General features: G+C 21.9%; 7 protein-coding genes across 7 annotated transcripts; 2 read left to right on the top strand and 5 right to left on the bottom strand. All coding sequences in view use genetic code 6, as the record gives it.

The window, feature by feature from the left end:
- Positions 1-650: 650 nt before the first annotated feature.
- Positions 651-3727, top strand: TTHERM_00327380 (hypothetical protein; the record flags this gene model as incomplete). The annotated part of the gene is made up of 12 exons (XM_001026501.3): positions 651-727; positions 792-977; positions 1061-1153; positions 1218-1559; positions 1634-1723; positions 1787-2068; positions 2126-2206; positions 2668-2760; positions 2827-3012; positions 3157-3246; positions 3318-3407; positions 3526-3727. 12 exons carry the CDS (start codon positions 651-653, stop codon positions 3725-3727), a joined length of 1812 nt encoding a protein of 603 aa, XP_001026501.3.
- Positions 3728-5157: 1430 nt separating this feature from the next.
- On the bottom strand, positions 5158-5966 carry TTHERM_00327370 (Rpp14 family protein; the record flags this gene model as incomplete). Its single annotated transcript, XM_001026500.1, has 3 exons — positions 5158-5296; positions 5462-5557; positions 5812-5966. 3 exons carry the CDS (start codon positions 5964-5966, stop codon positions 5158-5160), a joined length of 390 nt encoding a protein of 129 aa, XP_001026500.1.
- Positions 5967-7739: 1773 nt separating this feature from the next.
- On the top strand, positions 7740-8158 carry TTHERM_00327360 (hypothetical protein; the record flags this gene model as incomplete). The annotated part of the gene is made up of 2 exons (XM_001026499.1): positions 7740-7811; positions 7901-8158. 2 exons carry the CDS (start codon positions 7740-7742, stop codon positions 8156-8158), a joined length of 330 nt encoding a protein of 109 aa, XP_001026499.1.
- A 724-nt stretch (positions 8159-8882) lies between these two features.
- Positions 8883-9413, bottom strand: TTHERM_00327350 (hypothetical protein; the record flags this gene model as incomplete). The annotated part of the gene is made up of 1 exon (XM_001026498.3): positions 8883-9413. One exon carries the CDS (start codon positions 9411-9413, stop codon positions 8883-8885), a length of 531 nt encoding a protein of 176 aa, XP_001026498.1.
- A 3226-nt stretch (positions 9414-12639) lies between these two features.
- Positions 12640-16537, bottom strand: TTHERM_00327340 (tetratricopeptide repeat protein; the record flags this gene model as incomplete). Its single annotated transcript, XM_001026497.3, has 3 exons — positions 12640-13025; positions 13386-13635; positions 14714-16537. 3 exons carry the CDS (start codon positions 16535-16537, stop codon positions 12640-12642), a joined length of 2460 nt encoding a protein of 819 aa, XP_001026497.1.
- Positions 16538-17493: 956 nt separating this feature from the next.
- Positions 17494-20247, bottom strand: TTHERM_00327330 (cation channel family transporter; the record flags this gene model as incomplete). The annotated part of the gene is made up of 10 exons (XM_001026496.3): positions 17494-17862; positions 17914-18102; positions 18254-18502; positions 18593-18868; positions 18969-19145; positions 19213-19378; positions 19434-19581; positions 19805-19929; positions 19983-20088; positions 20193-20247. 10 exons carry the CDS (start codon positions 20245-20247, stop codon positions 17494-17496), a joined length of 1860 nt encoding a protein of 619 aa, XP_001026496.3.
- Positions 20248-21398: 1151 nt separating this feature from the next.
- Positions 21399-27384, bottom strand: TTHERM_00327320 (myosin head protein; the record flags this gene model as incomplete). Its single annotated transcript, XM_001026495.2, has 8 exons — positions 21399-21654; positions 21799-22442; positions 22495-23358; positions 23565-24710; positions 24766-25005; positions 25062-25432; positions 25490-25789; positions 26448-27384. 8 exons carry the CDS (start codon positions 27382-27384, stop codon positions 21399-21401), a joined length of 4758 nt encoding a protein of 1585 aa, XP_001026495.2.
- Positions 27385-27528: the final 144 nt, after the last annotated feature.

The raw sequence follows: 27528 nt of genomic DNA, 5'->3' as shown, positions 1-27528 counted from the left end.
TTTGTTTAAGCATTAAAAATAAACACTTATAGATCAATCAATTTTGATAAATAATTAAAAAACTAAATTCAAAATTATAAGCCATTTTTTTAAAATTTATTTGATATTTATTGTGTTTTCTTCTATTTTGAAATTAAATCTACCATTTCTATTTTCCAAATTCTAATTAAAAAATTTTTTTATTGAATTACAAACAGTGAAATAATATTTTTTAGCTTTAAAAGATTATTTTTAAAAATAAAAGATTTTTATTGTATTATTTTAATGCAAAAAAATCAAAAATTTACAAAACCACAAAAAAAAAATAGGTAGAGTTTTTAGATAGAAAAAAGGATCGATTTATTAGGAAATTAAATTAACATACCTTACTAATTAAAAATAATCTTTTTGATAAGCAAATAGAAAATATTTTTAGATAGATAGTATTTATTTGTTAATATTCTAATAAATAAATAATTTAATGGATTATTGTCTATCTGATAATAAGACACATTAATATGATTTCTTTTCAGAATTTTATCAGAACAGGAAAAATTATCAGATAAACTATAAGAATTAATTTAAATCATTTAAGATTTTTGAAAGATAGAAGTAAATAAAAAGCAATTTTAAGTTCAAATTTAGTGTAAAAAAGGAATTTTCAAGCTTCAATGAGCAAGACAAATAGAGAGCTTTATGAGTATCTTAAGCTACTAAGGGCTATTAAGATAAAACCATACAAGATGAGGTAATATGAATTTGTTTAAAAGAAGAAAGCAACAAAAAAATAAAAAAATTATCTCTATTAAAAGGTTTGTAACCATTTCAGATGAGATAGGAATTAGTTTTACATAGATAAGAAACTTAAAGAATCAAGATGTTATTTAAGAGCTATTACTTGATATGCAATATACTTAACTTCCTTGTGAGTCTGCAATAGGAATATCTTCTAAAGTTTCAAAATTACCAAATTTAAAATCCATTTCTCTCAACTTTACGTATGGTTTTTAAATATTATTTAATGAACAATTTAAAGCTGATAAATAAGAATGGTTAATAATTATATCTAAATTTTAAATAGTGATTGCCAATTACTAGGAAATAAAGGATTTTAAGGAGTTGTAGTGAAGCTTTTTAGGGTAGCTTAATTAGAAGAAGTTTCACTAATATTTAAGTAAATAATCCGTTTTTAAAATAAAAATAATAATCTGTGTTAAAATTTTTTTTTTTTTAAATAGTTAATGCAAATTAGAGAGTGAAGCAATTTAGCATTTAGATGAAAGAATAGGTCAATTAAGCAAACTGAAGAAATTAACTCTTGGATTTAGATAAAATAATTTAACAGACAGCAATCTTACAGAAATTGGTTAAGCTTTAAATAAGTGTAAAACATTAGAAAGCATTGATATTGATCTCAGTTATAATTCTTCATTGCAAAATCCTTCTGAAAAAAGCTTAGACCTATCAGAATTAACAAATTTATAACATTTTAGTATTAATATCCAAGCATCTAAGATTAAATCTCCAAAATTCCTGCAATTGCCAGTTTAGCTAGAAATTCTTTCTCTTAACTTTATAACGTAATTAATTAATTAATTAAAAAGATTAAAGATTTTAGAATATTAATCAAATTATTATTAAACATAAAAAATAGAGTATCACCTTTCAATTAATTAGCTGTTCTAGATACTTTTAAAATGATTTCAGGATTCAATTCACTCAAATCCCTTAATCTTATGATACAGTAAAAAATAAATAATTAAATATAGTTATTATTTTACTTAGTGAATTTTATAATAAAATCTAGTAATCAGCCATTTTGCTTTAACTCATTTGGCCAAGAACAAATAGAAAACGAAAATGATGAAAATGAGGAATAGGAATAGTAAGATGAAAATGAAGAAGAGGAAGAAAAATAGGAAGAATCTGCTATTATAAATGAAGATGCAAATGATTAAAATAGTGAAGTGGAATAAAAAGAAGAAAATAAAGATAAAGAATTATTATAATAAGAGAAGTATTATAAAGATATATAAGATAGCTTATTTGAAAATAATAGCTGCCTAGAGTAGTTAAACTTATAACTTACGTAAAGAAAATATATCAATCATTTATTTATTTATTTATTTTTATAATTTATGAAAAGCTTTAAATAATCTGGAGTAGGAAATATAATGAGTAAACTGCTTCCAATAAAAACATTAAAATCCCTCCATATTAAAAACAGGTAATCTTCTTTTGATTCTTTTAAAAATCTGTATTATTCGGTTAATTACTGATTAGCGAATTTACATTAGATCACATAAAATTAATAAAGTTTTATTTTTACTTGTTATGAAATTTAAGTTAAAGAATGATAAATACTAGACAGATAAAATTTGAATTTAATAAAAGAAATACGCAATTTTTATTAATTGCAGATTAATTTCAACTAAATACTGACTGAGTGAGAGGGCAAGCCTTTTATATATATTTTTATTAAGCTAATTTAGGCAAATTAATAATTTAAAAAGAAGAAAAATTTATTAGTTTTTAAATTGCAACTACTGTCAAAATTAAATTAAAAGCAGAACTTAATAAATCTGATTCTATTTACATAATAGAATTAAAGCCAACAAAATTATGTTTTTGCTAGAAATTTAATATGCTTAGATAGTTAATCATACTTTTATTTTATCAATTTTATAGATTTGGCACAGCTTTGAATACTAAAGACGTTGAAAACTTGAGGGCACTTATCAGGAATAACCAGTCTCTAAATTCCATATCTCTCAAATTCAGGTAATATTTTTATAATTGACTAAAAATAATTGTTTTAAAATTATTTTGTATTCATTCCTACCAAAGCTAAAATTAAGTCAATGTTCAAGAGCTAAATTCTATTATAGAAGACTTATGTGCTTCCGATAGATGGATATATGTAAAATTAGATCTAAGCTAAACAGTTAACTTTTAATGGGAAAATACACTGGCTGAAATGGCTAACCAATTCATAAAATTAAAAAATTTACAAACCCTCAGCTTGAATCTAAGGTATAAAATTTCAAAAAATAAAACAAGCAAATTTAATAATAAATAATTTTAACTTACATTAAGAATTACTTGAATGAAAACACATATAATTTATAATATAAATAATCTAATTATAATTAAATTATTAATTTATATTAAAATAAGCTCGAATAACATCGATGGCGAAGATTTAGTCACATTTACATAAAGAATAAATATGATGCAGTCACTGATTTCCTTAAAATTAAATTTAAGGTATGAATGCTTTATGATATATATTACTGACTTCAATTTATTTATTTTAATTTTTTATTGTTATTCAATAGAGGAAATAACATTACAGTTAATTAATCTAATTATGTATGTTTCTCGCTTCGATAATTAGGCTATCTTGCAAAACTTAAGCTCTAACTAGGGTAATAAAATATTCATACATTAAAATAATTAAAATGGTTCTAACTTTCAAATTTTCCAATCAAGCTAAATAATTTATAAATAAAATCCTCTTGTATTAAATAATATTTGTTTAAAAAGGGTATTGAGTTATTAAAGTATAAATGAAGATGGAGAGGTTGAAACATAAACAACAATTAATGAATCAGTTGAGTATAAAAAATTATAAGAGTTTATTAAGGAAAGGGAATCTAATATAACAAGAATTGCTCTATTTGATAATTATTTTAGAGAGGCAATCCCCTTTAACCCAAATATATTAATTTGTGATTTTTATTTTTGAAACTAATTAAGTATTTTAACAAAAAAATAAAATAAAAAATTTAATCAAATAAAAAATCATTATCTTTTTAGCTATTTAGACATAAAAGAAATGAATACAATTTGTTAAAAAAATAATTCTTTGTAAAACTCTTAATTTTATTTTTACTAATACATTAAAAAATATAATTGCAGTAAAACCTATAAAATAAATTTTTATCACTACGCTAACTTTATGGCGAATTTTCAGACGCCCATTTTATAGAGGGAAAAGATTTAAGGAAGCTATTCATTTGTATTATCTACGTTGAGAAAAATATGGTAAAATGTGAAGGTTATCAATATATCTTCATGGTAAATTTAATAGGTTGAGCTCTAATTAATTAATTATTCTTAAAAGATCTTACCTAACTATTACTAAATTAATATTTTTTAAACGATACCAAATATGGCACATCAATACAAACTATCTTTTTGCAGCTATATAAAGAGTTTTTTCATACTAGAATTATATAAAGTTACTTTATATAGTTTAAATGTTATTTTTCTCATGATAAAAATAACCTAATTTATTATTAAATATATATTTTTAAAAGAAGAAAAATTATATTTTATTTAAAAATCGTTAAATATTATTAAAAGTAAGTCAAAAATAAAGGATAATATGATATGTTTAAAAAAAGAGAAAACTTAAATTTTGATAATACCACAAATTATCTTATTAATTTAAATGAAATTACTAATCTTTAAAAAAAAATCATTTAACATTTTAAAAATGATCAGTTTCTTTAAAAATATCATTTCCTATTTTACAGATTTTTATCACTTGTTATTATTTTTTTGTGATATTTACAAAGATTGAAACAATATTTTTAGAAATAATGTAAAATGCCATTAATTTTTTGAAAAATATTAAAATTAATTTATATTTTGTTGATGTTTAAAAATAATTAAAATGTTTTGTTGAATTTTATTGATACAATCAATAATTATTTTCTATAAAATATATTTTGTTACATCTTAATTTATTTTTTTACAATAAGCTATTTATTTTTTTTTTTAGGCTATTTATTTAGTTAGTTACTTAGAAAATTATTTAAATTACATTAATTGAAATTAGCAACATATTATAAGACAAATAGAATAAAATAAGTAAGTAATGTATATTTTACCATCAAATAAATTATGAGTTAGACTTTTAAGAATCAATCAATAAATCATACACACATTCATAAATACATACTATTTTTATAAAAATCAATATCTTAAAATCATACTTAAATCAATTTTCTTAAAAAAAAAGAATTTCTAAGAATTTTTTGGTGATTATTACAAAAGGTATACATATATATAAATATAAATATATATTAATTACTAAGCCAAGTTTTTAATTTTAGAAAAACAATTTTGATATTAGATTTATTCTTATAATTAAATTCAGATTTTTTAATTTCATTCTTGCATGTCATCTGAACCATCATCAATTTCTTCTTCGTTTTATATTAATTGCATTGAAATTAACTTTACTTTATAAGCCACACTGCCTATACTTTTATTCAAGATAAAGGCTGCCCAAAATTAAGTGAACTAGCTAATTTTTAAAAATAATAATATGTTAAAAATTTAATTGGGTCTACGGCCAACAATGCTCTTTCTGTTCGAGTTATTTAGTTATAAAACAAATTCTAATAATAATAATAATTATATACTAAACAAATTTAAAAATCAATTCATTTATTAATATCTATCTATCTACCTTGCTTCCATTTAAATTTCCACTGTTTATTTTATGTCATTTAACTTGAGGAGTTTCACTTGAAACTTAGCAGATCCTATCTAGCCATAAGTGCTTCTAAATATAAATATTTTTATTACTTCATATAAAATTATTTGTTTAAAAAAATAATTGTTACATATAAAAAATATGATTTATATTTTTTTTTGTAAATATTTCTTAATAAATCATTTGCTTTTATTAATTTTTAAATCTTAAGATAAACGAACATCTCTTTTAATTTTTTTCAGATTATTTGCTTTATCTTTCAGTAAAATGCAAATTTATTTATGAAATATTATAAATTCTTATTAATATGAATAAAATATTACTTGAGAGGATTTACAATAGTTTACTCTATGAATTCTTGCTTGAAATTGCTGCTGCTTTGAGCAGAATCTTTAAAAGAATATTAAACATTAGCAATAATGAATTTATCTTCCAAATTTTTTAAATTTTATAATTCTTCAACTGTGATAGAAGTCATAGATGTTTAAAAACTGATTTAAAACAAGAAAAATATTATAAAAATATTGAAATGATAAACTTGAGGTATATTTTTAGTTTTAAATTGTAGAAGTTGTATAATTACAAAAATATCTTATGTTATTTGAAATCTTTAATTATCGCTGGTTTTGTACAAGTTATTTTCTTTGTTTTATATAAGAATCAAAAAACTAATCAGCTTGATTTTCATAAATTCATCTAAAAACAAATTAAATTATCAGCTTTATTTAATAACTAGTTAGTATTTATTTTGATACTTTCTTTATCTATATAAATATATATTTATCTATTTACATATCTATCTTATTCTTTTCCTTTGCATTTATTCAATACAAAACTTATATATATTCAAGTAGAATCAAAATTTTATCTTTGCAATTATCTCTTTGAGTAAAACTTTCTTCATTAGATAAATTCTTATTTATTTCTGTGGTTTAATAAACAAATTTCTTGTATAAGTGAAAAGCTCATGCTTTTTAATGCGTGAATACATAATTTAACTAAATAGAAATATTCAAATTTAGAAAACAAATTTATTTTTATAGTTATTTATTAACAAACCATCTTTAAATTAGTTTTCTGAAATCATAAAGATCTGTGTAAGCATAGAGCTAGGTTTACAATTGGATTTATCTATCAGAAATATAATTATGATTTCTAATGAAATAAGATCATTCTTATTAAATTAAAATCAAAAAAGTTTAATTTGGATAATTTTATCTCAAATTAATCTTATACATAATTTAGCAAGTAGTATAAAGGAAATTTTAAATCTAATTTTCAGATATTCTAAAGCATTTAATAAAAAAACACTAAAGCAATTTTTTTATTTACTTTTGCAATTAGCAATGCAGTTTTCATTATTATTTTTTAATAGAGAAATTAAATATAAATATGAAGAATATTTTGTTATTAAAAATAATTTTTTTTAAATTCTTAAAAATTAAAATAAAAAAATCTAAGATTTAGTATTTATATATTATAATAATGTTTCTAATTGTAGAAAAACAAAAGATTAATGATATTAAATAGATTTATGTATGCATGTATATATGTATTATTTTTAACTATCATATTTTATTTTTTTTAAATGAGATATTAAATAATCAAATATAATAAATAAAAAAGCATAAAAATAATTATAATAATAATATTGATTAATATTTATTGTTTAGACTCACATGATTGTGATTAATAGTTTATGAAAATATTAAATAATCTATTTTAAGAAATTAATGAACTTTCATAGACTTATTGTGGGATAAGATAATTTGCTTCAAACATGTAATTAAATATTTAATTCTTTTATTAAGAGATAGTACTAATATGAAGTATTATTTGCATTCGAATCTTCGCTTATTTTTTGGCTGCAATTTTATTAAATGCATTGTTTTTCTTTAAATATTTTTCAATTTCTTTTTTAGATAATGATTTAATGTTAATTTGATTCTTAGCTATAATTTTTACCTTGTTAATAAATCAGATAGGAAAGTTAATGCATGAATAAATAAAATTCTTAATATATCAAAGTTATTTTATTGAACCACACATAATATATATATTAAGGGAATAGAATAATTTAAGTTAAATTATTTACTAAATTATAATAGTCATATTTTATTTAGTTGTTATTTTTTGTTTTGTTTAATATTTGTTTAGAGAATTTATTTTAACTCTTAACAATTTACCCCCAACACAACAAAAGCCTTTATTATTCATTAATTTATTGAAATAAAATTACTATTTTATCAAAATGTCTAAAAACTATGAAAAAATTATGAAAAGTTACAGTCTTATTAAATGCTTTTGGGTTGACAAAAAAATTGTAAAAAAAAAGCAATTGATTGATTTTGAAGTTAAATTTTGTGTGTGAAATTTTAAACTCTTAAGGTTTTTATTAATATTTCAAATCAGGTAATGTAAGAGTACTAATTAAATCTAACTTGTTTGTAAGATATACATGAAATCAAAGTTGATTAAAATTTTTCTAAATATCATTCAAATATTAACCTTTCTTTATTCAAAATTTAAATAAAAGAATCGAATAAGAAAGAAAGAAGAAGGGAAAATAAATAAATTGAAAAAGTATTGTAGAATTCAATGAGCTAAGAATAAATAAATACAGAAAGAAGAATATAAAGACAGAAATAAACAAATTTAGAATGTGAGTGAGTGAGTTATTAGATATAAAGCTTTTATTCATTTACTTATTTTATAATTTACTTAAATATTCAGATTTGATTAATAGTGAGAGTCGTATTTATATAGGTGGTTTTAAATAATTTGTCATTGCTTATCAAATTTTTAAAGTTTGTTAGAGAATCAGTTTATAATAAGTTTTTTTATTAGAAAGATCTATAGTTATAGTGAGTTTGTTAGTTTATTAGTTAGTTAAATTATTAGGTATATTTTTCTTGTTAACCTTCTTTATTTAATAAAATCTAAATATAGAGTTTGTTGGGTGAGTTTTTTACTATTTATAATGAGAAGGAAGGTATATAGAGGTAGAAAAGAAGTTTTAAATTGTTAATTTAAGCTTTGTGTTAATTTGATAAATGAGATAGAAGGATAGTTATAGAATACATGGTTTTTCAAAAATTATTGTAAATGATAAGAATTTCTTAGATTCTTCATAAAAACGAAGCAATTGAGCGAGTTTAGATATTCTTATGTTTTGCTTTATCATCGGATTTGTATAATAAATAATCCTTTCTCATGTTAGTAATTCAAAATAAACAAAAGAGAAATTAATGAGTTAACTATGATGATTTTTATCACTTTATCAAATTTTCTTTTCTTTGATAGTTTGTTTGTTTATTTACTTATTTATTTGTTATTAAAGTTGTTAACTTTGAATGTTATAGCTAACGCCAATAATAGTCAATAAATACTGATTTCAATACTGATTAAGCTTTTGATTTGATTTGGATTTTAATTAAAAGGAAATATTGCTAACAAGACAGCTAAAGTAGCTTGATTGAGGTGCTTCTAACTAATTTAATCTCTCTATCAGCTCTTGATCAGTTTTGAAAGTGTTTGTAAAAACGGCTTATTATAGCTAGAAGATATTCTTAGCATCGTCTTGGGTAATGTTTTCTCTGCATTCCTATGATGCCATTTGTAGATTGTCAGTATCAACTGAAAGGCTCAAACACATATGGACAGCCTCTTTTTCGCACTTGAAATAGCGAGAAGAGGCCTTGGAAGCCCATTCAAGCTTGTTCTTTAAAAGGATAGGGGAATTTCCAATAACATTGTTAATTAATTATCTGTCAAAATTAGTAATTTTATCTTAACAATTAAGAGAACTTGAGAAGTATTGAGTACAATCAAAGTTAGAAGAAGCACACACGCAATTAGATATTAAAAATCCAATCAAAATAGCTTTTAAAAAGAACTCAGCAGTTAAGAGACGGGACTTCATCATTTTTTTGATTGAATATTAGAAGAATATTTTAGATATTTAAGCAGCTGTTAGAAGCTGATTTCAAGTATTTATTTAGGTTTTGTGTGAAGGTAAATATGAAAAGAAAATGGATGACTTTTTTTTGTTTTGTTTTTTTAAGAAAAACTTGGATGATTTATTTATTTATTGATTTATTTATTTTTAATTTAATTTTTTTGTTATTTTATTATTATTATTTTTTTTAGTTCTTTTGAAAGATGAGGTCGATCTAGGTGATAGTAAAGAAGAAAAAAGGCTATTTATAAAGAAAATTAAAAGAAATAATGAGGATTATGCTTTAAAAAAAGAAAGTATGGGGAGTGAATAATAAATAATTTATTAGAACAGTCTTAGCTTTTAATTAATTTACTTGTAATCCAATAAAAAAATATCAAATTACATATTTTCTTTTAATTAAATTTTTTATTTCGCTCAGCACTATTGATTTCTGACCAATACAGTTAAACCCTTTAATAAATCTGAGAAATACCAATCCGAAATTGATACTTGAATAAACAAAATCAAAGCAAATATTAATTTGATAAACATCTCTCGTTCTGAGGTTACAAAAAATAATTTCTTTATTTCCTTAAGAATTCATCAAATTTTACAAATTTCCCTCACACAAAGAATACTTTATCTCTTTTAATTTTCCAAAGCAATATTCTTATTTTTCATATTTTCCCAAACCGATTTTTCCACGAAATAATAATGAAGCAAAAAAACTTGTTTGCTAACTTAATTGATTTTTTAAAATAGAAAAAACAAGGAATATTTTATTATCTTTAATCATCTAATTAATTTCAAATAAAATAAATTGGATCTGATTAACTTTAGAAAAATTATTTTACAATTAATGGAAATCTCAAAGATTCTTTATAGATATTTCTGAGGTACTTTAATTTTTTTACTCTGAAATTTGAGCTTCGGAGGCAAAGGATAGATTTAATAATACTATTTTCTGTTCAACTTTCTGATATCAGCCAGAAAATTATTTAATATTTGTCACTCTTAAAACACAAAATCAAAGTTACAGTTGAACATCAGAATTTATAAATTTCAAATAATTTCAAGCAAATATTATAATTTTTAAAAAAATATTATATTTTAAAATAAAAAAATAATTTGACCTTCTTTGTATTTCATTATGGCTTTATACTTAAGCAGTAATATACATCCTGTAGAAATAAATCTGAGCGAATTTACTTCTTTTTAATTTTTTAGGAAGCTAATTTGTGTTTTTCTTTTGTAATATTACTCAATTTACAAAAATTTAAATTTTCATTATAGTTTAAAAAATAATTAGTTAAATACGTCAAAGCTTACCTATGACCGACAAATAGATAAATAGACAGACAGCCTTTTTTCAGAATTAAACAAAAAATAATTCTTGGTATTACTGATGGAAAATACTTCAAATTAGTGTTTAATGAGTGGCTGTAAGCCCTTCGAATTTTTGATTTTATAAACAAAAATAATATTCTATACTATTAAGCGACAATGGAGAAATTGACAGACTTTTTAAATTCAAGTAAGATATATTTATGAAAATGCTATTAATAAACAAGAAGGAAAAACAAAAAATATTGGATTTAATAGGGAAAATTGATAAATTTTGTGTTTTCAAGCTAGTTACATTAATTAAAATTGAAATCCACATTACAAAATTTTCTTTCCTAAAAATATTAGTTTTCTTAGTATTTCCCTTTTATTGTTTCGTGTTATTTCTGATGGTAAGCAAAATTTTGTTGAGTTACTATCTAATTGATAAGAAATATTTCACTGATTAAAATCTATGTGAATATATATGGCCCAATTATTTTTGTATTTTTCGGTTACAATCGGCCTAATCAATACCAACTATTCAATCAAAGATTTTAAGGCTTAAACTGTTCTAATGAATCGTAATTTCCTTTTGATTGATATATCTTTTATTAATTATTTATCTTTTTTATTCCAAATTAAATACACTGTTTTTACTTTACTATTTATTGAAAAAAAATCTTTTTTTATTAATACTGATAAATTAAAGTTATTGAGTAATAGAAGCTTGATTGGTTGATGATTTGTTTAATTTAAAAAAATTATGACAAATTTCTTGCAATTTAAAAATATTTAAGTAGTTTTATAGATTAACACATATAAGAAGTCTTTCTAATTAAATGAGAAAAAGTAAAAATTTTAGCTTTAATAATTTGAAATATAATCATCTTACTTTAGTAATTATAAAAAAAATATTTCTAGAAAAAAACATATTGTTAATTGTTTAATTTCTATATTAGATCTTAATAGTAGGTTGCTCTTTAAATTATTGATTTTAATTGATTAATTACGAGAATTATAATTGTATTCTTTTATATTTCTTATCAATAAAAAGTATAAGAATTACGATAAGAATTTTAAAGTTAGATATAAATTAAAAGACTCCTTATTTTATTAAAATTATGCTTTTCTATCCTATCTCTAATAGTACTACCTTGCTAATAATATTATATTAACTCATTTACAAATTTTAATAATTTTAAATCACACTAAAATTCTTTTTTAGTTGAAAAAATAGATTTTAAAATTAAATTGAACTCCAAAATGTTTAGCACTAAAAAGGATTAATAATTATTTTACCGGTTCATTTAATAAAATATATATGATATCCCATCAATAAAAATTGAAACAATCTTTTAAATATTTAAAAAGTGAATTTTTTTTAAAAAAATAAAAATCATACCACACATTCGATAAACGAGAACCGAGATTAGAGGGAGTATGTTATTTTTGAGTATTTCTTACAAAATACTTAGCTAAAGATATAGATAGATAGAATTACTGATAGAGCATCATAATTAAAAAAATAAAGTAAAAGAATTGTTATAGATTAGAATAGAATGAATATTCTATTAGTAAGCTTTTTGTTAATAAATATTTTATCAAAAATACTATAAATGTGAGAATTGGTTAACAGACAAGTGTTAGTAAAATCTATTTATAATTTAATATATAGAACCACATCAAAAATATTTAATATATATGAATATTTTATACAATCTTTCACATAAATTCATTGCAAGCTAGATAGACTACTTAGCTTGCTGGCTTATAATTAATTATTTTAACTTTCCTAAAGATTTATATTAATTTAAATTTACTTTATTTTATAATTATTTTATTAAAATCGTTTTCATATTTAATTTTTTCTACAAACCCATTGATTTCATTCATTTTTAGCTTCGTATACACTTTCCCAAGGATACTCTGAAGCATCTTTAAGGCATCTATCAAGCATGTCAAAAGCAAATTGGTTTTCATGCTTGTAATATAAAGATTTATGATAATAAGCTATAGCTTTATTCAATTGGTTTGATATATGATAAGTGTATGCCAAAGAAAAATATGTTTGATAATTTTTAGGCTCTAACTGAATGCATCTTTCATAATATTAAATAGCAGATTTATAATCTTTCATTTTTCTACAGGTATGAGCCAGATTGTTTAAAATGGTATGAACTATCGAATTAGTTGCTTCAGTACACAAATTCATAGCTTGCAAGTACTTTTGCTTTGCTTCTTCATAGGCTTTCTACTTAAAATAGATTACACCTTTAATTTAAAAGAAAAAATAAGATATTTTCTTTTTTTAATAGAAACATTAAAAAGGATAAATAATTATTATCAAATTCACTTTTATTAAGTTACATATTCAAAGTAATCTAAATGTTTTAGTATTCTGTAGACTATTAAAAACCAAAAATAAATTCATTGTTAAAAAATTTATATTCGATCTCAAAAATAATGGATTAATTGAATTGAAATTATTAAAATACTAAATTTGATCGAATTCCAAAGGTTTAATTAATTTTGAGAAAATTAATTAAGTAATAAAAAATTGAATGATCAAAATTAATTGTCTTTATTTTTGAATTTGAAATTTTAATATTTCATTGATTTTTTTAATTTTACCTATTTCGTTGTAAATAAGAGGATCATTACTGTTGATTTCTTTTGCATATTAGAAGGAAAGTAGAGCTGTTTTAAGGTTATTAGTTCTTAAGTATTCCATACCCATGTACAAGTGAGCTAAATAGCAACCTGGGAAGAGTCTGCTTACAGTTCTGTAAAAGCTCATAGCTTAGTCAGACTCGTCTTAAATTGCAAAAGAGTGAGCCATACCAATCCATGCATAAACAAAATTTCTATCCAAATAGATAGCCTTTTTATAAAAGAAAGGTTATAAAAAATTAAAATTATCATCTTGATTATAAAAAAATAATTTTGTTTCGTTATTGCATTCAAAGGAGAATCAATTTAAAAAAAATTCCTATTTTCTTTCAAGCAAAGATAATGAAGAAATTAAAAAAAGTATAGAAAAGAAATAAAATCTCTGTTTACGTTTATTTTTCTTTTATTAAAAGCTAATTGTAGAAATATTTTTTAATTTTAAAGGTAATATAAAATTAATATTAAAATAATATGCCTATTCTATCTCATAAATCATTAAATCTAGTCAATTTTATTTCTAATGGGCAAGAAATACAAATTAAATATGTAAACTTATTTTTTATTTATCTCTTACTAATTTTGTTTTAAATTATTGAAAAATATTTATTTAATCTTTTCATTATTTAATTTTATTCTCTATTTCTTAAAAAATATCTATTAAAATAAAATAAATTCTAAAATAATAAAAAATAAAATTTTTATGATTCAATAATCTTAAAATTAGTAGTAAATAAAAATAATTATTTTGTATATCATAATAATATTAAAAATATTAAAAATTTTCATTAATTTTTTTACTGGTAATAATAAATTTTCTAATTCAAATTTTCAACTTTAGTCATCTCATTTATTGATAATAATAACCTAGGAATTTAAATTATTAGCTATCTCAAGTTAATTTATTATAAAAAAAAAGAAGATTTCAGGATATTATATTAAGCTAGCAATAATTAAGCTTTAAAAAAATTTTTATGAATTAGTTTTCATAGCTATTCTTAAATATTGAGCTATTAAATTTTTAATTCCAGGTTAAATAAAAAAAATTTTGTTAATTTAAGATGTCTTTCTTTTGGCCATTAATTATAAAATATTAGCCTAAAATGCCAAAAGTATTAATTTATATTGCTAATTTAAAAATTTTAAAATACTAAGACTTTTTAAATTAATAATTTAAGCTTTTTTAGTAAAAAATGCAAGGTTTAATTTTTGTTAAAATGCAGAATCTATTTAATTGAAGCTTAAAAAATAAATCTATTCATTTAAATTATAAGCTAATAAATAAAATTTACTTTTTAGAAATACTTTCTTGCTACTTCATATTTTTTAGTCAAATAATAATAAGTACCAATAGCAAACCAACTTAATGGATGTGTTGAGTAATTTTCTACTAGATTGTGGGCACAGTAGTACAATTCACCCAGATAGTTGAGATGAAGTAAACAAGCGCAATATACAGGTATTATGTCAAAATATAATGGATCAATTTTAATTGCTTTTATGCATATATCATAGGCTTTTTAAATATCATACTTAGCATGACAATTTTTTGCTTTAATGCAAAGTAAATCAATATTATTCTTTTAAGACAAGGTTTCAAATAAATTTTCAGGTCTTAATCTTTCCAATAAATTTTAAATTCTAATTTAAGCTTTGGGGTCATTGTTGACATTTCCAGGAACTGTTACTCCTCCAATACCTGCACCACTAGGATCCTTCATGATCACTTCTGATTTATCGCTTCCTATTACTGATGATGGTAACTCTTCATCCATTCCTTTTTAAATATCTAATTTACAAGCAGTATCTTCACTGATTCTAGCTATATAATATTATTTTATCCAAATATCTTCAGGATTGAAATTCAAAGAAGTAAGGAGTTATTCTTTACCAGTTGATCCTAATAAATAAAAATCTATCATTCTTTTGAAAGCTTCATGACAAGTTGGATCGCGCTTTAGGCATTCCATGTAAGAACTAACTGCGTTTTATTTATTTTCGCTTGCTTCATAACACAATCCCTTTAATAGATGCTTTTAAGCTTCTAACTTATTCTAATTTTTCATCTATTATTGCTATGACTGATTTTATTATTGTTAGTGAAGGAAAGTATTCTGGCTATGATGCAAATTATGTCCAAACTATTGATGAATATTGTTAAATTGCTGGCCTCCAACTTATTGCTATCCAAAAGTACTTGCACCTAAACCTTAATTTGGATTATTTAAGTTAGATCCAACAGGAATACCCTAAGCAGAAGTTGAGCCTTAGTAATTGAAAGAAGAAGGGCCTTGCTATGCTAAGGAAGCTACTTACTGCTCCTAAGCTTATTCAAGTAAATTTAAGCATTATTCATACTATTTATTTTTGTATAATGCTTTAGCAGCAAGTATCGTAAAATGAGAATTATAGCTAATTAATTTATATTTAGCAAAAAGAGAATGGACCTTTTTATAATCTCCATTTAAGAAATAGCATTCTCCAAGTAAATATACAAAAGGTGCTAGTCCATCAGTTAAGGTGATTAATTTATCAGCATAAAAAATTGCGTCTGTCCATGAATGCATAGACTTATTTTCAATTACTAGTTCATAGAGTTTCCAAATATTCTCATTTTCTAAGCACTCTTAAAACAATTTTTACTAGATTTGCTATCCATAATTGACAGAAATACCTGAATTTCCTAAAACACTTCCTGTTGCCTTTATTTCCTCAATATTTTATTCACAATTCAAATAGTATGGTCCATAAATTTCTTGCAAATACGTTTTTGACTCTTTGTCCCCACGACGGAAACTGCCTCTCCCAAAGCGATTAATAGGAACTTAAGATGCAGGAATTGTATTAGGAATTTAACTCGTACCAATTAAGTTATTTGAACTTTGTTGGACTTGAGCTTATTACTAAGTACCTGCATTTTAGATTTATCCTATGTTATGAATGTTTGAAGAAGTAAAGAAATTATTTATTGAAGGAGAAGCGCTTGATCCTGCTTGCAAACCTGAAAAAATCGAAGACTACTACGAATTAACTGATTAACTTTACTATGGATATTGCTACTGCTAACCTTGCTATAATCCTATGCTTGTTGGTTTCTATCCGCTAGATTATGACATATTTATTTTTAAAATTATGATTTTAAGATTGCTTGATAATTTAGTTTATCTCTTTGATCTTTTTTCTTTTTAACAAGTATTAATTAATTAATTTTTTTATAAATTATGAATGACAAAAAGATAAAAATTTTATTTTATTCATTATATTTCAAAAATTTTTGTAAACATTTCAAAAATTTGATAAAATTTAAAAATCGAACGTATGCACTAAAAATCTATTCAATATCTGCTTTTAATACTGATATAATCCTTGATATTATCTTATTTCCACTGTAAAATAATTAATTAATAAACTAACTAACTAGCTAACTTTCAACGTATATTTTTCTCTTCAAAATATTTGGTAAAAAGAGTTGAATGACAAATGTAAAAATTTTTTTATATTTTTAAAATGCATAAAACAAAATAAAAAGGTTTCACAATTAAAAAATAATTAAATAAGAAATAAGTAGTTAAAATTCATGTTTAAATTATATCTTCTAGAAAATTAATTGTTTTAAATTAAATAATTTGGAACTTAGTTATTTAATTTCTATCATATAATAAAACTATGAGTTGCTAGATATTTAATTTTTGTCATAATAATCCATAAAAATATTTTTAAAACATAAAATAGAGACTTGAATTATCAAAAATTTCATATTATTTCCCCAAAATGAATAATGAATGAGAAAATAATAAATCTAATATAGTAGTTTAATATATTGAAAATAAGATAAAGAGTTAAAACTATAATAGAAAGATAGAATAGATAGGTAATAATTTATAAAATAAAATAAGAAAAAAATAATTTTTAATAATAAATAAAATATGAATTTACTTCATTTTTTTATTAAAATTCAAAATATTTATTTTTATTAATTTTTTTCTAATTTCCTAAAATCTATCTAAATAAAAGCTAAATTTATTTAGATTATTTTTATAAACTTTTAGTTATTTATAAATTGAAATTTTTCTCAATTTTATAGGCTAATTATATTTTTAGACTTGAGGTCGTAGCTTTTACCTTCAAAAGTAACTGTTAAATTACCTTGGCCTTTGTTAAACTCTTCTATTATCTCTTTTAATTTCTTCAAATTTTCTGTAGATTCTTAATCTTTTTTCAAATTTTATGAATTTTAATTGAATTATTATGAATTTCCAAGACTTTCTCTCAAAATGTTAACTTAGTATTATGATATTTTTCTCTATAAAACTCTTGATTGATTGAATTCATCTTCGCAAGCAGGCTAAACAGTAGTAGCTATTGTACCAACCATGAAATTTTAAAGCAAAAATCCCATAAAAATAATCATGAAAGCAAAATAAATCGCATAAACAGGATTCTTTTTCATAAAAAATATTTAAAAATTTAATATTTACTTATGAAATTTTACCATTAACATAGCTGCTCTGGCAATATCTCCCCAAGCATCAAAAGTAATTGTTTGAAGTAAATACATGTAAGTGTTTGTCACATCTTCAAAATAAAATCCAAAAGTTACATCGAATCTGTATAAGCAGTAATATCCAATAATAGCCAAAGTGTACATTATAGCTAAATTAACAAATCCCATCTCTCCGATCTATAATAAAAAAATTAATTTTTTTGAATATGTTTAATCATTTTATTTTCATTTTTTTTAAATAGTATCATAAAAATTATTAAGAATTTACATTAAACAAATTAAATAAATAAAAAAAATAATTTTATTAATCAATAATAACAAAAATTACTTTTGAAAAGACTTAAGATAGCTTGATAAATGAGAATTAGCATTCATATGTTGTTAGTAAAACTAAGATTCTGAAACAGGATCCATAATTCAATGTATAATTTCCATAGATCATAGAAATTAAGTCTACTGCAAAACCAACAAACCCAGCTAAAAACAAGAATACTAATTTTGAGCTTTGACAAATTTATTATAAAGTGCTTTTATCACCATTTATAGATTTTTTTTCCTTTAACTATAATTATTCAATCTAAATTAAAAATAAATTTATAGGATAATATTAATTTTTTCAAGAAGCAAGAAAAGAATTTAAATTAAAATTAAAATTAAAGATAGTTACGATTAAAGAGAATTCAATTATAGCAAGTAATCCAACAATAACTTCCAAAATATAAACAAATAAAAGTGGATTAAAAAAGACTCTAAGTAGCTCAATAAACAAGATTGCAAAAATATATAAATATTTGTAGTTAGCTAAAATAAAATCTATGAGACTTAAATCTTTTTCAGACTTTTCTATTTTCAACACTTTTAAAACTTCATTTACACTCAAATATCTTTTACTCCATTCCTTTAACTTATGGTTGTGAATTTCATCTTAATTATATTTATAGACCTAATATTTATTAAAAATTAATTTGTTTATTTTAATTAAATAGCTAAAAATTTAAAATCTGGAAAAATAAAAAAATCAATTTATTTATATCAAATCTTACAAAATTGACTCTGTAGTTACGATTGCTGTAGTAGGTAACGAATTCACTTAAGAAGAAGTTAAAATAGAAGAATTAGAGTAGGAAGATAGCAATTATAAAGAAGATGCTCCAATGACCTCCCCATTTATTAATGATAGGAATATTCATTTGTACATTCCATGAATCGAAAGTTAAAACCTATTTATTTTTTTATTATTTTTTTTATTCGAGAGGTTTAAAATATTTTTTGACAAATTTGATTTACTTAAAACATTGATAGCAAAGAGACAAACAAATTTCTAAATTATTCAGCATTAACATGATGAAAGAGCTTGAACCCAATCAATGAAAATACGAAAAATACGAAAACCATAGAAAAGAAAACCTTTTTAGCTTTTGGCATCACGTAGAAAATATCCTTAATAATAATTCTAAAAAATATTTTAAAGTTTTTAAAGATAGAAAGTAATTAATTTATCAATCTACCTTAATTTTTCGAATGTAAACAATTTTAGCATTCTAAATCCATCTGCATAATAAATACCCAACATATTTTTTCCAACGATAAGGGAAATGATGTCTAAAAATATGCAAAATACTCCTGATAAAAAGTCAATCAAAACAAATGGAGCACCTGAATTTAAAAAATAAATAAAATTATTTTTCAAATAAAAAATGAAAAAGATATTTTAAAAAAAATCATTTTAATTTATGTTGTATTTAATTTTTATTAGATTTTTAGGATTCAATACCAAATGTTACTTATCTTATTATAATAACTTAACTCAAATATTAGTTGAAAAATGAATATTTATTAGACTATTTTGTAAAAAATTAAAATAAAAGATTTCTTTTACCATAGTATTTAGAGTCGAAGTATAAGTGTTTCAAATGAATTAAATTTAGTATGCTCATTATAGAAATTAATATTGAGGATATTTCATTTATGCTTCTAAAAATAAACCTTTCAGTTTATGATCCACTTTTTAATTTATTAAAAGCAATTAATTTTTGTTTTAAATATCAAAATATTACTCTGGCAGTGCCATAAATGTGAAAAATAAGGTTAAAATTATTGCGACATTAAACGCTTCATTGAATCTGACAAGAAACTTTTTAACTGAGGCGTTCTTTATTTTATCTATATTCAATAATTAATTTTAAATTTCTCAAAATGCTAAAATCATCTACTTAAATAAAATCAAAAAGATGTGCTAATAAATATGTATTAAAAACTTTTTTTACTTGGAACATTCAGCTCAGGGTATACTTATTCTATTTATTTTAATAGATCTGCCATTTTGAAGAAATATCTTTCAATTACTATCTTTTTTAACTTAATTCTAATTTAAAAAGCTCTAAATTTGTAAAAATATTTGTTATCTATTTAAATTATTTATTAGATTTAAAGATCTTTTAATTCAACTATTATGAATAATTTTAATCACAATACTTGTATAGTTAGTTTTCAATAAATATTAAACATATATACATAATTTTCATTTGGTAGAGATCACATTCATAATTAGTTCTATTACAAAATTCTTATATTTATTTAGATATTTTAATAATAATTAATCTAGCTTAGCTTTTTCACAAAAATGCAAAAATAAAATTGATAAAAATCTTTATAGAACTAAATAGTAATATTAAATAAACTAAAATTAATTAGCATTTTACTTAATTATATTAAATGATATTTAAAAAAAGTATTATTTTACTATTAAGAGCACCTCAAAATAAAAAATTGATTAGTGTTCTTTTTAAATCTTTTAATAAAAAAAAAATAATATTTTATAATAAAAAATTAATATGAATTTAAAAAACAAAAGAAAATAGAGTATTTTATTTGTTTATTAGATGGATTTAATTGGGAATAATTTTTATAATAAATAAAACACGATATAGATATTAATAATTGTTAACTCATAAATGAAAGGATTGATAAGTAAATTTAAAAAAACCATTTAACTCTCACTATGATATTATATAATAAATTAAACACAGTTTTTATTTTTATTAAGAAGCAAATTTATTTGAAATATTAAAAGCTTAAGTTTTGGAAATATAAAATTAAAATCAAATTGTTTCTTAAGTTTATTGAGTGAGAATATTTATTTAAAAAAGATATGATAAAATTTTTGTTTGACTTTTTCTATAAACAATAAAAACATTTCTTAAATTTTCAATTAAAGTTATTTTTAGTCCACTTTCAAAGACTAAGTTGAATTAATAAAATAACATGATTATAAATTTTGTTTATTGCAGATAATCATTAAATATATTTTGAAAATAAATAATTGTATATAATTTTTGATTAATGAAATAAATATTTTAAATTTTTGAATTAATTAAATCTATTTTATTTATTTATTTGTTATTTTTCTAACTAAATTAAAATTGTTTGTAAATTATTTTAAAATGAAATCTAAATATTTATTTGTTCTTTTTTCAGTAGTACTAAGTTGCAAATTCTTCTTATTAAGGACTTGATTCATTTTAAGATTCATAAGCATCACCATTAAGATTATCGTCACAGTTATTAACAAGATAACCATCAGTTTCATTATATTATTCTTTAATTAACTCTATATATTAACTAAAATAAGAAAATATTTATTAAGCAAATGGAGTCTCAAGTATAACCATATTAGGTAAGGGTTATTAATTTTTTTTCTGTGATTATTTCAATTTCAAAATCAAATAACTATTTTTTATTAAAAAAATACAAAAATTTATTTTAGAAAATTAATTTTAATAGCAAGATAAATTAAGCCTTAAATAAAATATTTGAATAATTTTTTTAAAATGAAAAAATGTTTCAAAAAGAAAATATAAATTTTAAAATTACCTTTCATTTTCAATAAATTAATTAGAAATACAGTCAGTGGGAATTTTTATTTTATTCTCTTTTTTATTTTCGTTAGGATTTAAAACAATTATGAAAGGATTTATATTGATAGAAGCAGCAAAAGACTTTTAGTCTAATTTTACTGTGACATTACGTAAAATCCACCCCATGTATTCGTCATATTTAGAAAGAACAGATATATATTCTAATTTAGCTTATAATTAGTTTCTTAAGTAAGGTTGCAATTGCTGGAATAAAGTTGTTATTTCTTAAGCTGTTTTTTCCTTTTCTTCTTAACTTAAACTTTCAGAATTTTGATAGATATCATCTATATTATTTTCGACTAAAGGTTCATAATTTATATAAATATTCAGACAAGATATCTTTAGATTATCTTCTCTTGTTAAAAGTATTTTTTTTGAAATGATGTCAATCTTAGATTGTTAGTAGAAGTAAGAAATTGACACAGCATCTGATGGGCTAAACTTGTATCCATATTTTACCTTAAGTAGGAAAAAAGAGTCAAATACCTTATTTTAGTTTTAATATGCTAGCTTTTTGCATTCTAGCTCTGAGATCAAATCCCATACATATTCTGTATCTGAGAATAGTTTTTCTTCGTATGAATCAGCTAAATCTGAAATCTTTTATAAAAACTTAAATTAATATTTTGAGAAATATATTAATAACTAATACCTTGTAAATACCGAACAGTTCTTAATTTATTCTTTTAGGTATTTCCATCAAATCCAAAGCTCTCTGTTTTAAATCGCTTATCTAAAATGTGGGATCTATGTTTATACAGTACTGTGAGCCATTTGGGAGAATCAGAGGAAAGATAATTTATTTTAAGTTTATCAAGTAACGAATCTAGTAACTTGTTAAAAGGTATTTTTTTTCAGATTATTTTCTCTTTCTATCTTTAATAAGCTTGTTGATTAAGTATTGGAATTATTTAGACTGGAACTCATCAATTTATTTTTATTTTAAGGAATTAAATATTGTATATAGAAATTAGAGAGCACAGTGAATTGTATTTAAACTTGCTTTAAACATGTAAGTGAAAGCTGTCATTAACTATAGAACTCTGATAATTTCTGTTTTGGATTTATTATTGTTTATTTATTTAAGCATCTATAACATAATTTCATCTTTGAAGTTAAGACTTGTATTCATGCAATTATTTAATATTGAATATATTATTATGTCTATCTATTCATTATCTTTTTAGTCTTTCTTTTGCATTAATTTGAGAATATCTTTAAAAACTTCCACTGCCTTTTTGTCCTCCTCTTTTGTTAGCTTTGTTAAGCTACTTGAAAGTTATTTATGAGACACTACCATAATTTCCTCTACTTTCTTTGTTTAGAATATATTTTTTGATCTCTTCTTCAAAACTTGTTTCAAATATTCATCTAATTCAAATCTTTTAAAATCATCCAATATCGATCTAGAAACATCTTTTTCTATGAATTACAAATAAAGTATATCATTAATTTAATCTTATTAGGCGGGCTCTTAATAGGAGTGCTGCTTTTCAAGTATCTGCAAGATTAAAGGCTAATTATTTATTTTACATATATTAATTTTAAATAAATGAATTACTCGATTTAAATAAGTTATTCAAATAAAATTTTAATTTATAAAAATTTATTTCTCTAAAACTCAATTAAAAAGAAAATAAATTTTAAGAATGACACTATAATTTAACCCAATATAAAATAAATTGATTTAAATTTTTAATTTAATATTAAAGTAAAATTTACTGGGCTCTAGCATTCTTCATCTATAGGAGGAGAAACTGTTAATTCTTTTTTTCCAGTGTAATATTTAGCAATACTTGTGTATTAAGAAATAAGGTTGTCTGACTGCTTATCGTATCCTCCTTCTTTTTGAATGAGTTCATTTACTCTTTTTTAATCTTCTTGTTCATGTAGTTTTATTCCAGTTATGCTTGCATAACTTTGATCTATGACACTTTAATAGTTTGACGATTAATCAAGCATTGAATTACTATAGTATGAGTCTTAGTTATTTTATCTCATGTTATTATACAAGTTATCATTGTAATTACATTCATTTAGCTAATATATCAAATTTCGTTTGGTGTCACCTAAATTGGTTTGTGTTTCTTCTTCAGTCTCCTATTAATTTATCAAGTGCATGTTTGATTTTGAATCTGAGGCAATGTAATTTGCCATATTTTTTTCATATTCTTCATAATATTCGTCATTCTTTAAAGATTAATTTTTTCTCTCTTCTTCATCTTCTATCTATTTTTTCTTCCTCTTTAGCTCTTCTTCTTACTATTTTTACTTTTATTTTTTCTAGTTCTCTATTTCTTATTCTTTTAGTTTATCTTTTATACACTTCCAAGTCATAAAAGCTTTTTTGATAGTGTTAGATATTTTTATATCTCCCATAATAAGGATATTCCTTAGTCTAAATTTTAATCTAAAATCTATTGAAAATGATTTCAAAGAATTAAGCAAACTGCATTTTTTAACTTAGAAAAATTTTGTTGATGTTGTTTAAATTTATAACACAGCTTGATCATGCAATTATTTTAAAATTTACTATTTTTTAAAATCTAACTCTCTTTCACTTTCTGCCTTTAAATAAATCTTAGTATTACCGTACAAACAAACTTTCTAATTAAAATGAGGAAAATTTCTTTGAATTAGCTGCTCTACGCTTTGTCTGAAATTGAAAGACTACGAAATATTTTTGGGTTTACCAGATTTTCTAAGTTATTCATCAATTAGATAAAATAGCTCATAAAATTAAGAGTATGTTTTTCTAAAGGGATACATTTGCTTTCTAACTTCAATTGATTCCAAAACACCTAGATATTATATTTGCTAAGCAACATACTATTCAACGAAGTTATCCATCTCTTTTGTCTCATTTGGCTGTGTTATAAATAATTTTTTATTAAAATTTAATTGAAATATACTTAGTTATTACCTTAATGCATCTCACAAAGTGAACTTAGCATGAATTTAAAACATTCATCAAGTCATTCATTTAATTTCTAAATTTTTCACCTAAAAATTTATCCTTCTACATTTAATTTGTGGTTTCATTTCCTTCTATTGAAAATATAGATACAACAATCTAATTTTTACTCTGTCTAATGCAACTTTCGATTTGTTTACTAACCTCATCTTTATTTTTATCACAAAAATCTTCTGATGAATATTCAACCTAATTATTTGAAACAATAATTTTTACTGTTTTAATTATTTTTTAGATTAATTTACATCAGTTGCTGTATGTTTTATAATAAATGTGGATTTTTGAATCTTTGGGAATTATATTTTCTCAAATTTATTTGAAAGTGATTTAAGTGATTCTAAAAACTTCTTGTCAGTTCCTCCTTTATTTTTACATTAATCATTAAGCAACTCTAAAATACCTTCTTTAGAATCAATTAAATCTACTACTGGTTGATTATCCTAGTAGCTTAAATTATTTAAATACTACCCTAATCCGTCCTCCCTCAGAATTTTCTCTTCTTATATGAAAACATAAGATATATATAATTTCTACAGTCTTTCATTTGTATAATTGATGCATAGCTATTCAAAGCTGTTAATCTAAAAATTCTCAAAACCAAATATATCCAATAAGCCTAGATTAATAAAAGATAAGCTAATTCAATTTAATAGATGCATATTAACTATTTTACCAATAGAAAGAGATTTAACTTATTTTAAAGCAGGTGGATTAATTGCAGAATTTAATTATTAAACAAGCCATGTGAATAATCTATCATACAAGATTTTGCTTAAAGAATTTCTCATAGCAACACATTCATTTTCTTTTAATGGAACTTCCAATTAATTTTTACCTGTCTCCAAAATTTTTATTGTAAGAGCCTTTTATATTAATTGCTCATCACAAAGAAGTAATTTAGAAATATGAGTCAAGACATCCTTATTTTTTATCTCTACCTTGTCCTCTTCTTCTTGTGTAAACTAAATATTTCCTATTTTTTATATATATCAACAAATTAAACTACGAAAATCTACAAAAAGATTTTTTAATTTAATTTATGCCCAAAAACTATCTTTTTTTGTTATATTTTTTCATTTAAATGTTTTGTGTGATTGAATTTAATAAATATCTCAGTTTGAAAAATTAATATTTCAAATTGGATATTTATGGTTTTTTTTAGTTACTTGATTTAGAATTTCTAAAATATTGTTTTAATCTTTAATTAAATTATTGCAAATGAGATATTGTTGTTTTTAACAAATTTTAATAAATTTTATATTTCATTTTTTATTCAAGTTTTTTTTATGTTTTTATTTACTGAAATTTGTTTTCATTATTTGAATCAAATATTTTATCATTAAATTTATAAAATATTTATTCTTGCTTGAAAAAATTTGAGCTCAAAAATGATCAAAATTAGCTTTGTGAACAACTGAAAACATATTTAAGAGTCAAGATTATCAAAGAAAAATGAATTATTTGTTTATCAATTAAAGTATTTATTCTCAATCTCTTTTTAGAATGCATTTAGAATAATCTTTAATTAGGAAAGATTATTAATTTCAAATTGAGATCTAGTCGTAAAATTTTAACAATTTTGATTAATCGATTTCAACGGATAATTAAATATTACAATAAGAAAGAATTACCTAGCAGCAATATGGAGGCAAGTATTTACCATATAGTTAATATTTTATCTGGTAAAAATCCCATACTCTAGAAGCTGTTCTAAACTTCTTAAAAAAGCTTAGAATCATTAATTTAATCAGCGGTGTATATTCCACTTTAATTTAAGAAATTATAATCAGAAGGGTTGCTTGAAATTTGGAGATCTTCTACGATCTTCTTGTTAGAAAGTAGATGATAAAATATGTGATAATTTCTTTCTTAATTTGCAATATGAGTAACTCTGCTTTTTTCAAGCAAATATTTTTATATTTATGCACCTAAGATTTTTTAAGTAGTGCACTCAACAAGGATCGAAACATACTTACCAAATCTTGAAGAGTTGTTATTTCTGGCTGTTTTTGCATTTCCAAATGCCTCCATAATTGGATTGCAAAATAAAATTTACTGCTCAATCGTTTTTGTGGAAACACTACTTGCTCTAATACGATTAGGATCTGAAATTTTCCTACTTTAAAATACTTCTTCTTAATTATTTTTTTTCGTTGAAAGCTATGTAAGATATCTCATAGCATATTTAGCATTTTCTGTTTTACCTGCTCCTGATTCACCACTGATCACTATAGCTTAATTGATGTTACTCTTGAAAACACTTTCATATGCTGAAGCAGAAATTGAATAGATATGAGGATATTCCTTAGATGATTACTATAAATTGATCATTTCCTGTTTTTATTTAGCCTATTCAGATATCATCTGCATTACTTAATCATCAAATAAATTGCTTATTTATTTATATGGATTCATCACAATTAAAGTAGGTCCTATCAATGTAAATATTTTATCTTGCTTGTAACGAGTTGATACATTTTTTAGAATTTCAGATTAATTTAACACGGCCATCTCAACCATGTCATCATATGTTTTTGAATCATCGCTTATTTAATTTTCGATATCCATTTTTCTTAAATTTACTTTTTCTTAAAAATTACCTAATTCTTAACTTTTACAAACTTGTAATTAAAAAATGAGTTAAAATTTAGAAAAATATTGTTAAAATCAAAAGTGAAAAATAAATAATTTTTGACTATTCAAACCTACATG

Source organism: Tetrahymena thermophila, assembly GCF_000189635.1.
Source record: "Tetrahymena thermophila SB210 genomic scaffold scf_8254010, whole genome shotgun sequence".
Classification (NCBI taxonomy): domain Eukaryota; phylum Ciliophora; class Oligohymenophorea; order Hymenostomatida; family Tetrahymenidae; genus Tetrahymena; species Tetrahymena thermophila.
Note: the sequence above shows the minus strand (reverse complement) of the source record. Positions and strands in the feature narration are given on the sequence as shown.